The 13,060-nt window shown below is 38.2% G+C and overlaps 1 protein-coding gene across 4 annotated transcripts in view; it reads left to right on the top strand.

Annotated features, from left to right (window-relative positions):
* rxraa (retinoid X receptor, alpha a) overlaps positions 1-13,060 on the top strand; it is a 136,833-nt gene that overhangs the window by 39,993 nt on the left and 83,780 nt on the right. For all 4 annotated transcript variants that reach the window (XM_038268293.1, XM_038268295.1, XM_038268294.1 and 1 more), the window contains exon 2: positions 477-590. In XM_038268293.1, coding sequence (XP_038124221.1) covers positions 477-590 — 114 coding nt within the window. The remainder of the gene's footprint in view (positions 1-476; positions 591-13,060) is intronic.

Below are 13,060 nucleotides of genomic sequence, written 5' to 3'. Positions count from 1 at the left end.
TAGGAAATGCAATCAGCATCTCCATAACGCTTCTCTTTACAGGGAAGCTTAAAGTGCTCTCTATATTCTGGGGAGGAGGCTCTCCTGACTTAAGAATTAAGAAAAAAGAAAGTGGACCTATACTAGAACATGATATGGCTTGACGAATCTCTGCTGACAGTTATTTGTGGAAGATATCCTTTTCAGACTTTTTTTTTCCTTCCACTCAGCTGTTTTTTAAAATGTATTTAACTTGTTTAGGAATGACCAGTTTTGACATATCCTGCTTTTGGAGGCCATAAGTGACTGACTGACGGACAAGTCTCAAATCGGCCATTCCCTATTTTTGGGGTCTCTGGTGGTGGGGGGGACATTCCTGCTTAATGGTTATCTGGTCTTGTCCTTTAGTTGCTTATGCTGAGATCTCTTTATGATTTGTCAACCAAATGTTACTTCACTTATAAATTCTTGACATATTTCCCTGTGATATTTTGCAGGGTTTTTGAAGCCCCAGTGCTCATTGGCCCCCCCCATGCAGCGAGGTCGTTCATCAGAGGCGTGCTCCTGTTTTAGCGGCGTTTGTCCGCTTCACCAGCGTCGACTATCATCAGGTAAGCACTGCCAACAAACCTGTGACTACCTGCTTTTTCTTATGGTTAATAAAATAATTTTTTTGCTTATACTAGAAAAGAAAATGTTGGTCACAAGGGTTTAGTTATTTTAATCTGCACACAATGTCCCATACAAGATTGTTTAATCATCAAAAATGCAATTACTTCTTGTTTTTCTACTGTCATAAGATATTTTCCGGTGACCAGTGCTACATTTTATTAAGAATAATTTGCTTTGGATTAAGAATGTTTGTAACACAGTTCAGATGTCTTACTCCTGACTAGTGTTTTAATGTGGAGGAAACTTGCCTATTGCTGCAGAAACACTCATACACTCAGGGCTCGTCCTGTTCTTAAAATGATTGATGTCTCTGCATGCTGATGACTGATAGACAGGGTAACATAGGTGCTGTCACCTTGGCCTGCCTGGGCTGAGCCTTTCCTGGTAGGAAGCTAATGAATAGGGGTCCAAGCTATGTGCAACATGTTGTTAAAGCTGAAATATTCCTTCCCTGAGGCTTGCTCTGTCTGCAGCATCCATGCCATGAGACTGGCTGTGCTGCCCATCATGTGAGAAAAGCATGACTTCTGTTGCTGGATAAAGCAGCTTCAACTTGTAAAAAGCATGATTAGAGCATTAGTTTTGTTTGTTTTTTTTATCCATGAACTTCGATCTCCCCAGAATATAGAGCCTTAAAATGTGTCATTTTCCTTTAACTTCTTTTTTTTTTTTTACCTCAAATATCTTTTTCTGGTATTTTGTGTGATAAATCAACACAAAATAACATCATTGGGAGACATGGTTTTCAAGATATTCAACGTATGATGAAGCCTGAAAATTGCAACATACAGTTTTAATTAGTGTCCTCTAATTCATTATCATTACATGGAAGTAAATTGTAGTGAAATGAAAAGCCTGAATGAATAGCCTTTAGAAAAGCTGTAACCAGCAAATAGTCTAACTGTGTGTAATTAAATTGAAATGGTTTGTTAACAAAAAGCTTCGTACATTAGACAGGTCTGGTGTTAGGTTGCATTGAAGAATAAAGTAAGGATGGGATGAAAAACATAATGTGGGCTTTCATAGAGTCCTATTAAAGCCATCATCTGCAAAGGAAAGTATTATCAATTCAATTCAGACAACTTTATTTATTCCCCAAAAAAGGGCAATTCAGTTTGCTGCTCTGGTCAACCAAGACGAAATGACACAGTACCAAACAATCTCTTTCAACCAAACTCAATAAACACTGTTAGTGCAATTGAGATATAACAAAAATAACTAAAAAATAAAATAAAACAATAGCAACATCTTTGGCCACTGGCTAACAGAGTTTAAAAGACAAATGGATGAGGGAATAAAGACGTATGACTACTGCTTGGCTTTTTGTGGGGAACAACACAGTCTGGGCATTTGCATAAACTGAGCTCTGAGAACATAGTAAGGCTGGCTCAGGATGGACTTAGTTTCTTGAAGGACTGGTTTCTTCCAAACAGAGCTCAGGTCTGACATCTGGAATCTTGTTAAGTTATATCACTACTTTAAAATTACAAATCCATGGCTCTGGATACAAACCCCACATACAGGGCAAGGGGAGTTTTATTACCTTAAGCAGCCAAAAAGCCCATCGTTACTCTAGAGAAGCTGCAGAAGGCCAATAGAAAGCGAGATAATCTGTTAGGATGACAACTCTTTAAGTTAAAATCCACAAATCTGGTTTTTATGATTGGGAAGAAGAGAGCTGAAAGAAGGCCATTAGAATTCCCATGTAGGGGATGCTACAAATATGCAAAATGAAGTGATCTCGTCAGATTTTTTTAACTTATTTAACCACATATATTCTCTACATGGTAGAAAAGCCAAACTGGAATCTTAAAACCAATGGAAGAATCATTTTGTGGGAATACTGTCTTAACATAGGGAGACAGATCATTGGAAGGATAGATTGAGCTAAATACATGCAAACTTAAAGAAATCTTGTTAGAGGTTGCAAAATGTTAAAGATTTGGCCAGAGGTCCACTTTCCAACAGGACAATAAAGCTTAACATAGAGCCAGATGTGCAGAGGAATGGTTTAGATCAGAGCATTTTCACATGTTCAATTGTCAAAGTTAAATTCCAGACCTGCTTCAGACCGGATACAGAACTTAACGGTAGGTTTCATTAGGTATTCATAGAGCATCTCCACGTTAGATTTATCCCAGTTTCTGCAAAATGTTTAACTAGTTTATAGATTGGAAACACCTTTTTGCAAAAATTGGTTGCCTTCTAAGTATACTCAAAACAAGGTGTTTCAAACTTTATAAATAATAGTTTCATAAGATCCTTTTAAAATTTTAATTAGCCTATATCAAAACTGTCTGCAAATCTTTTCCAAGTAAAAACCTGACAATTGAACTTATTTAAAAGCAGAAAATGCACATTTATTTATATAATTATTCTGGTCAAATTCAGATGGCATTTCTTTGGATTTCTCAATTTGTTATTACCATGGTAATTTTTATGTTTTAAATTAATGCTTATTTGCTGGGGGAAAAAATAACTAATGTATTTTGCTGCTTTTCAGTCATCTAAAATTAAATATATTCCTTTATACTTCAAAATATTTTTTTAGGGTTAGGGTTAGCAGTCAAGTTTTGCCAAACACATGCTCTTAATTTAGCAGGTCATGTTTTGTAGTTTGCTGCTCTGGAACATACAGGTGTCTTTTAACACAATGCCAAAACAGAGATACATCAATAAAAAACTTAAGGAAGCTAGTGCTGCTTCCTAAAAGGAAATTTCTCAACAATAAGTCAGCCACAGGGCAGGACACAATACTCTCACTGGTTTAAACATGAACTCCTATATTCCAAGGTATTCGCAAGTGAAATCTGAGATACTTTGTCCTAAAGCTTGATTAATAATCCCAAACTTGCCTTTTTAAAACTGCAAATCAGCAAAAGAATAATCAGATGATGCAGTTACCTAGTTAAAGTCTAGATTATGTGTTGGAGAAAAAATATATGTCCAAAATTCATCCAAACTAGATGGATCACGAACTTAAACATGGAAATCAAAAGTAAATTCACTCAGTGAATGAACACACTGAGGTGAAATAATGTTGCCTTGAAACAGTTACTCACACAAACCCAATGAACTGAATCTACATTGTACAGAATAGGGCAAACCTCCCAGCACAGCTCCTGAAGGGGATAGATCCTAATACTCTACAAGCTCCTGTATCACCAGGTATTCCGAGTTCTCCCTATGACTGCACTCACTAGTCTAAAAACTTTCCTTTTCCCATGACTGCATACCTTTTGAAAGTTTATACTCCTTACTTGTAGAAAGTTTTTGTGGGAGGATTTCACTGAAGACCATCTTTACTATTCATGACAAGATACAGTAACAGCTAAAAAAATATGCCTTCAGCTGCACCCAGTTCCCATCTGCCACAGCGATCCCTCAAGACAGTTATTTATTTAGCTAATTTGACTTTCTTTTTTTAGTTTCAGGAGGGAAAACATTACAATATGTTTACTTTAGTGCAAAATATAGTTTTTTAAAAGGTAAAATGAAACCCCTCTACTTAAAGAAATATATTTTTATGGACAAGTTTCAGCATGAGGAGACGCACAGTTATTCCACCAACCTCACCCCCGTCTTTGTGTATTTTACACAGTTATCATGATTGATTGCAACATATTTCACTGTCACAACTTGTGGTGAGGGTGAATGTGTTTCCAGAGCAATCCAGACCATCTGGATTAGAAGCATAAAGTCCCCCTGAAGTATGTTAAAGGTTGTGGGATATTTTAAGAGATTGAGCAGTTTGGGGTTTTGTGTCAGATTTAGTTATTTTGTGAAAATCAAGTCAGGAGAGGAGGAGTTTAGAGTTAATAAAGTTTTTTTTTTTTTTTCCTCCTAGCCTTGTGGCTTTTGTTGTACAAGTAATTCAGTGGTATGTTCGGTAGCCAAGCGAAGGCGAAAAGCAAAGGAAATGTTTGGTTAGAGTGGACAGTTGCTCTAAACTTTATAGAGTCTGTAATAATCTTGAGTCTAATTATGGAAAGTGTTGCTATAAATTCACCAGTGTCCCCAGATTGTGTGATTGACCTCCAACTACTGCCTGCACCCACGATTACAAGCGGCTGTGGGATCTGTGAGAGGAGTGGCGGTGACCAGGCAGGAGGTTTTCTGGGAACGAATCGAGGCTCACCCGTAGGGGGGGAGGTTTTCATCCCCTATGTGCTGGACTCCAGGCAGCGTACTGATGTGGCTGGGCTCCGGTTTCAGCGGTTTTTACATTGTTCTGGTTTTTTGTTTTCTCTTACTGGAAAGAATCGTGAGAAATGTTGCCTTCTTAGTTTTTTTCCTCATGATTCTGAAAAAAAGGGGCAACCTTTTACCATGTTTTGGTAAAAGGTTTTGTTGTTTTTTGGGGGGGGTTTTCTAGAGAAAAATTAGCTCTGATGGGAAATGCTGTTTTTACTTCTTTTGAATTGTGGTACATGAGGTGAGGCAGAGGGAATAACGTAAAAAGAGAGAGACGGCATTGAAAACAGGGCCTTCACAATGCGGGCCTTGTGCTGCGATTTGGTCTGTCCTCGCCGAGCTGAGCGGAGGAATGGAAAAGATTATCCGCAGGAATGTCTGGGGTGCCCTCAAACGGAGCAGGCCGCGTGACTGGCCAATAGGAGCGAGGCTTGCAGAGCGGCGGGCTAATTTTTTCCTGATGAACTCAGCTGCCTGCTCCACAATACAGCCTGATTGCCAGGGCTGAGCTCACATATGGTCCGCGTTTGGAGGGTCCAAATGACAGGACCAATCATGCCTAGAGAGAGGAGGGGGTTGGAGGCTTGGATGTTTATTAGTAAGCCCCCCATCAGACATCAACTGGCTGTTCTACACTAATCTGACACCATTAAACAAAAGATTCACTGTTTGCTCTCTTTTCCCTTTCATACCTAAAGCTAATAAGCATTAGCATAGCTCTGGTTTAATACTACCACTGACTAAATGGTCCCTGCAAAGTTTTCAACCTTTATAACTTTATAGCCTTTGTAACTTCTATACATTAAATTAAGACTTTATGGATAGATGTAGAATCTATAAATTGTTGCACAGATTTGGTAAATAAAAGGTAAAAAGTTGGCCTATTGTTCGGGACCCTTGTTCTCAAACATCCTTAAATAAAATCCTGAGTATCCAGTTGCAGCTCCGTTAAGAGAACATGTTGTATTTCTACATTCTGCAAATCTTTATTGAAGAGCAGCAAGAGTAGAGTAAGAAAAAAAAAATAGCATGTCCTATCTGGGTTTGACTCAAGCCACTTCATAGAAGAACATGTGCATGATGAATGTTCTTTTTGGTCTCAAGCGGGTTTGCAAAATAATGCTGTGGTGATACTTTACCCTGCTGTAGGTAAAGCAGAGCTACAAAATGCTTTGAGATTACTATTACTATTTCTGACTGGCTAGAAACATTTTTGTCCATCAGAACAAACAAAAGAAGGGAGGTGACACAGCTCCAACTTTTGCAAGTAATGTATGTTTATGTGCTCACCCCCTTTTTTTTTGTCTCTATAGTATTTTAGGATCGGTGCAACAAAAAGCCTTGGGGTGGCCTTTTGGAGCAAAGCAGAGTGTGTTTTGTAGACCTTGTGGTCACACAGCAGGGTTCAAAACCAGCAGTTGGGCTGAAAAGAGTGTGAAGGAAGCTAAAAAGAGCAGTTGAGTGGGAAATGGAGGGGGCCGACGTCGGGTTAAAGTGGGTCCTCATGTTTCCCATCGCGGGGTCCCGCAGAGGTGAAGAGGGTCACATAGAGGGGCCTCATTATCCTCAGCGTGCTCCGTGCTCCCTGCGCTATCCATGCGCTATAATTGGCTGGCCAGAGTCCACGCTCTCTCAGGCTGCTTCCTGCTAGGTCAGGAGCCAAAGATGCTGGAATACACCATGCTGCTGTTTACTTGTGCTGGCCTCTATTCATTAGAGCACAGAGGAGATTTTTTTTAATGTGTGACTGGGGACGCTTATCTCGAGCAGCAACGTGCTAATCAGAGGTTTTAAAGCAGTTTACTTTAAGACGAGGACTGGAGTTTGTCAAAATGAAAGAAACACTTTTAATTGGCTCCTCACATTTTTGTTTACATCATTTCTTGAAGTCAGATAAGTTAGCAGTTAGATTCAAGCTGTTTTGATCATAAAATCTTTTGAATATATTCTTGAACACAATTTGGTGGAAGCAAGAAGTGTAATTAAATCAAAGGTTTCTATCATACAAAGTGTAAATTTTAGCCAATACTTCATTACAGTCAGGTTTCTGTAAAGGATAAAGTTTTACTTTTACTTTAAAGCTGGTTGAATGTGTTAGAGAGTCAGTAACTTGATCAATAATAAATTCACAAATCTTTATATTTTTGTTAATAAAAGTCATTCTTTCAATTCAGTTATTTAAATCTAACAGGTTGTTAAAAAACACGAATACTTCCGAACTGTTAGAACTTATCACACAGATCTGAAAAAGTGCAAGCTGTGAGTAAAAACATACATACATTTTTTTAGGCTTTAATCATTAAGGAAAGTAGAAATCAGATTGACCTACCGACTGGTGTTTGACTGACTGACCACCATCTGTTAAACATGAACTTGGGGTCTTAAGGCATGAAGTCCATCATTTTATACTGAACATTAGTTTTCCTCATTTGAAAAAACTTTTACCTAAACTGGTTAATCATGCAACTGTGAATTTGTCCAAAAGTTTAAATTACCGAAAAGCTCAAGAGCCTCTTTTTAAACTTAGGGACTTCAGTTAACTTGTTAAATGTAGCTGTACATGACAGTCCAGTCACAAAAGGAGAAAAAGTAGTTTGTTTAAAAGGGTTAAGAGTATCAAGTTTATTTTCTCCAAACAAATTTTCGTTGCACAGGAGTTGTAGAACAATGTCCTTTGGATCAGTGACTCCTAAGTAAAGATTTGACCATAATGCTTTGAAGTAAATTACACGCAGCATATAACCACAACTACCTCATATCAACCGTCATGCACGGTGGTGCAACCTTAGATATATATTGTCTGAAACTGTATGTATGGTGCTATTTTTAAAAGAACTTGGATAACATCCATCCAGGAGGGAAAGCTATTAGTTTGATGGCTTCCTCATCAGCCAATGGACCGGGCACCTTGGAGATATTTCTTTGTTTATATCATTGAATGTTTTGCAGTAGTAGACAGTGATAAACTCCATTCTCCCAAACAAGCTTGTAAAACATATCAAACTCCTGCTTAATGCTAGACACCACAAAGTAGCTGTGACAATTTGCGCATGTTTGGCAGACAAAGGATCTGAGGAGCTGCCTGTTATTGAATCGATCACAATATACTCTGTATACCAGGATTATTTACAGTCACATTTAAAGAAAGGCTGAAGCTTTTCAACAACAGAATCACGACGTAGATTTTTTGTCAGGTTTTTTCTGCTGTGCATTTTGAAGTATTGCATCAAAAAAGCTCGGTGGAAACAGCAAAATAAAAAAATACATTTTTATGCTTGCTAGAGGTGTTTTTTTGCCGTTTTTGAAAAATAATGCGCAAGACAGGAGTTGGAAACATTTTTTTTTATCAGCTCTGACATAGCAAACTTTTACCTCATGACCAATCAGCTGTCTCTGTTCTCAGAATCTTCTAGGATGTTCCTATGATGCATGTAAACATGGCTGGAAGCATCATCGCCATTACTAACTTCAATTCAGTTCATTTATATAGCGCAAATTCACAACATGTCATCTCAAGGCACTTTGCAAAGACAATTAAACCAGATCAGTCAAACTAATTCAAAGTTTACTATCTAAGGAAACGAGTTGATTGTAGCGACTTATTGACTAGAAAGCAATCCCTCACACCAACCAGCTTGTAGCGACAGTGGAGAGAAAAAACACTCCCTTTTAACAGAATGAAACCTCCAGCAGAACCAGGTTCAGTCTGAATACCCATCTTAATTGACATCTTAACATTAGAACAACTTACCCCACAGCAACACATTGATTAAAACTTTCCTCTTTCACTGATCTGTGGTCAGTGTTGGACTGCAGCCTCTGTTTCCTGTATATTACAGCCATATGTGATGAGCTAATATGGACAACAAAGTATTTCAACATTACACTTAACTTTGCTTGGTTGATTTGCTTCAAACCAAATGGAAACAAATCTGCATTTCCTTTTGTCAAACTTTTACATGTTTGCTTAAAAATTTCCTTCCAGTTTGATAGAAACATGGCTACAGGCAACAGCTCATTTATGTTACTCCTACCTCTACTGCTTTTACAAGCCGTTATGTGTAAATATCTACATTGTGCAATACAATGATTGCCTCTATAGGTGTAGTTTTTCAAAAGATAACTGACTTCCTTCACTTTTGTTAATGTCCAACATAGAGGTTGGTATTGTTATCTCAAATGAATCAGGTTTGTGCTTGTTGGATAGTGGTTTTTAATTTTTTTTTTGTTCTCTTGTATTTGTTATTTTTTTATCCTATTAAATTAGCAAAAAGGGAATTTAAGAAAACTTAGATCAATTGTCCCATGAGCGGAATATCCTTAAATGACATGGTCCATGGAGGCCAGCTGCCACAGCAGCAGCCAGGATTCATCTGCAGAGGTGGAGGTCTCTTATGGCAGCCATCCATGGCCGGTCACTAGAAATCAGAGCCACTAAGCCTTTGATAACTCTCTGAGCCTTTAATCCCTTAGCAACATCATCACATTGAAATGCTATCTCATTGTTACAGCTCAATCCCAGTGGAGAGGCAGAAGAGCAGGCAACCAGGGAGATAGGGCGGGAAGTGGAAGCTCACAGGAAGGAGTCGCATCTTTGCTGTCTTGCAGTCATTATCATCTCCACTGTGTAAATGAGGGTGGTAAAAGCAAGGATTGGGAATTACTGTACTCAAACTCTGCAGAGGCAGTTGATATGAGTTTAAATGTAAGTCATAGTAATGCAAAGACAGCAACATTTAGATTTAAAAAATCATGAGAAAAGCATAACTTAAAGTCTAATGAACCGGTGAGGAATATAAATATCTATTGCTCAGTTTTCTGTTATTCGCATAGAGCTTGGTGTTAAATGCAGGTACCGTTGTATTTTTAGGCTTTAATATATTCTTTCAGTCGCAGTTTGCAGGGATGATATGATTCCATTGAGTTTTCAGATTATCCTTGTGGAGAATAAAAAAAAACAGAAATATCTATCTATCTATCTATCTATCTATCTATCTATCTATCTATCTATCTATCTATCTATCTATCTATCTATCTATAATTATTATTTTTTCTTTTTTTAAATATATATCTTGCATTTCTTATAGACATTAATTAAACATGAATAAGCAAGCTCTCATTCCCCAGGCCTCATGTTGCCTAACACAGAAAGGCATGTAAATCACAAGGAAGCTTGGTGGTTTCCGCTGGAATATACAGGCGAATTAACCAAAGGCATGAATATAAACAAGGACGTTCATCTCAACCCAAGTATTTCACTCCTGTCTCTAAATCTGTTTCAGCCAGCTGGTAGAAAACACCAAAACAGCATGTAGTGCCACTGCATCCTCTCCGGGCTACTTGGGCCTGATGCAAAGCACTATGTTTACATCAGTGGAGCTGACTAAGTGTTGAAGGACACTGGCCTCCTCCAAACACTGATAAACACTAGAGCACGATGATATAAAAGAGCTACATGTGAGTTAGATACGCAAAAGAGATGAGAGGAAAGGTAAAGAAGTTGCTGCATTGCTCTGTGCAAGCAGCTTAGACGGTTCTTTTTGTGCAGATTAATTTGCTGCAGGCTGCGATGAATACTGCAGATCCATTACTCACAAATATTTTCTCAGAATGGAAAATAGACCCAGATTTGGAAAATTATCATTCATTTTGGTGTCTCTTTTATTTCTCCTTTGCTTGCTAAGATGATTGAAAGAAAACTTTGCACTTAGCATCTGGATTTAGTAACAGCAGCAGAGCTTTGTATTTAGACAAGGTCAAACCAAAGGAAGAGACAAATTCTCCCAAATTGGTGGTCTAATAAATCTTACTTTTCTTTATAAAACATGCATTTCCTGCTTTGCTTTGCTCAAAATATCCACCCTCTGCTCTGGATGTGAAAAAACAAAACAGAAGATATTTTCCTTTCCATCAGTGCCTTGCTAACACTGTCATTGACCTAGAAGAGTTTAAAAATCACATTCAGTTTTATGTGCTCAACAAACAGAAAGCATTGTGCATAATTAGTTCGTGAACACTTCATGAAACCACATTTCCCCACAGCTGCAACTTCAATAGTTTAAATGTTTTTTTTTTTCAGTTAACTGCAAGTCTAAACAACTACTTTTTTGCCTTTTTGTAAGTGTTGCCACAGTTTATCAATGTAACTAATGCCTTGTTGGCGGGGTCAATTTAATGGATAAATATGCTTTGATATAAAGTACTTCCTTTTTTATCACTAGCTGTATACTTAGGATTACCCTTTGGAGAGGTTAACCTCTCCTCTAGTTTCAAAAGTTCTTTAGTTTTTAAAGCTGGCACACACCATGCTGTTTGGAAAGTCATGCAGGATTTGAACATGACACACCGCACGAGTACAATACATAATGAAGACTTGTGACACACTTAAATAAGGAAGATGGAGCGGTGGAGAATAGCTAAGACCTTTACTTTTGCAGATATTACACACTTGAAGACTATAAAAAAAAAACATGATCTAAGATTTCATTGAGTTGTAATAATCTTCTATCCTCCTGATTGTTAAACCTGGTCCAAATCCCTTTTTTAATGAACTGCTACAATAAACAGTTTCATGTACATCTAAAAAAAAATGCTCTTTGAACTTATTGCTATCCAACTAGTTTAAACCTAACATCAGCAAGCCTAAGAGTTTTATGAATTCAGTTTTTTGGTGCAAACAAAAAACTTAAAGGTATAGTGGAGGATGTTCTTTCCCCTAAGTGGTCCTCCTTTAAATTAGATTTCTGCCTCCTTTCAGCAATATAGATGTTGATCTTCCTAGAAACTGAATAATTGATTTTAAAATATTTGTTAAAACTCATTGGAAAAATACAAGTTTTATAGCAAGACTAGCTTTTGAAGCTTGAATTGTAGCTTTTGGGGCATTTAAAGACATAATTCCTGCAGAGATTTGGACTGCTTATGGGTGATAATTAACCTATTTTCATATTATTATTTTATTTATATATTTTGCATTTTTGAATGAATGAACAGAGCTCTTTGAGATGTTCAAAGCCTGGTGTATTTTTTATAACCTTTACATTTTTCAACATCATTCTCTATGACCTGTCCATAATGTTCCAGTTCAGGATTCTGCTTTACGTTATCTGACGGCCTCCTTTGGCCTTCACTGGACAGCTGGATTCATACTGTATATCACACAGGTGGTTTCTGTTCACCAAATTTGGGACTTCTGAGGCTAGTTGATTGTACTGAATTTTGAAGGGGTCTCAAGAAATTTATTTGTTTTACGGATGTAGTTTTTACCTTAACTCTCAGAGTAGAGGTATAAATTAATGCTTACCTCATGTTTTTCATTTCGTATATAGCAACAGTTAAAGTTGAGTTCATTGGATCTAGTTCCTCATGCTGTTTTCATTCTTAAGCATTCGTCTTGTTCTTCAAAACCAACTTGAAGCTCAATCCTCTCTTTATCTTCAGCTCTTCCTTGCTCAATGAAGTTGGACACCTCTGTCCATGTCAATGGGAATCCTAAAGGGAACAGCAGCTACACATCATCTGACTTAACACGTCTCCTCAGCTTCAAAAAAGAGATTCAGAGTGAGAGAAAAAACACAGGCAGTCAGTGATGTTGAGGCATAGAGGAAGGGTAGTGAGTGCGGAGGGTCGAATGTTGTTTTTTGATGCTAAAGTGATTTGACACCCTTGGCATTATAGCTGGCTCTGTGGTAGAGGGAGGGAGGGAGAAGTTGTGCAGCAGAGAGCTTGATCCGAATGTCACCACTGCAGATCTCATGAAGCGGAGGGTCAGAGAAAAGCAGCCTCTCAAACAGGGTGCGCCTGTACTCTCCCCCAAAAAAGAGGAAACGTCGGATTTTAAAGGGTCAGAGTAGAGGACAAATGGTCAAAGATATATGTGCTCATAAGTGTGGAGAGTACAACCAAGGTGGCAGAATTTTAACCTTCCAATGTCACTTGGCTCAGCTGCACAGCAACAGGCCCAACAGAGTGTGTTAATGCAGACCAGTACATGCTGGGATGTGAGAGCTGGAAGTGTTTGTAACTCCCACAAGCTTTCTCCTGAGAGAGGCACTCTTTTAGATGCACAGAAAAACGAGGGTGGGAGTGATGGTAATGCAGAGGCTAATGGAAATGTCTTGTCTGGACTCTGCGTTGGACTGCGAAGACACCGCCCTTCGAGGAATGTGCACCACGGCCCCAGTGACAACATTTATGCTGTAGACCCTGTTTTACC

Source organism: Cyprinodon tularosa, unplaced genomic scaffold, assembly GCF_016077235.1.
Source record: "Cyprinodon tularosa strain WSP-4 unplaced genomic scaffold, ASM1607723v1 ctg7, whole genome shotgun sequence".
NCBI classification, from domain to species: domain Eukaryota; kingdom Metazoa; phylum Chordata; class Actinopteri; order Cyprinodontiformes; family Cyprinodontidae; genus Cyprinodon; species Cyprinodon tularosa.
Note: the sequence above shows the minus strand (reverse complement) of the source record. Positions and strands in the feature narration are given on the sequence as shown.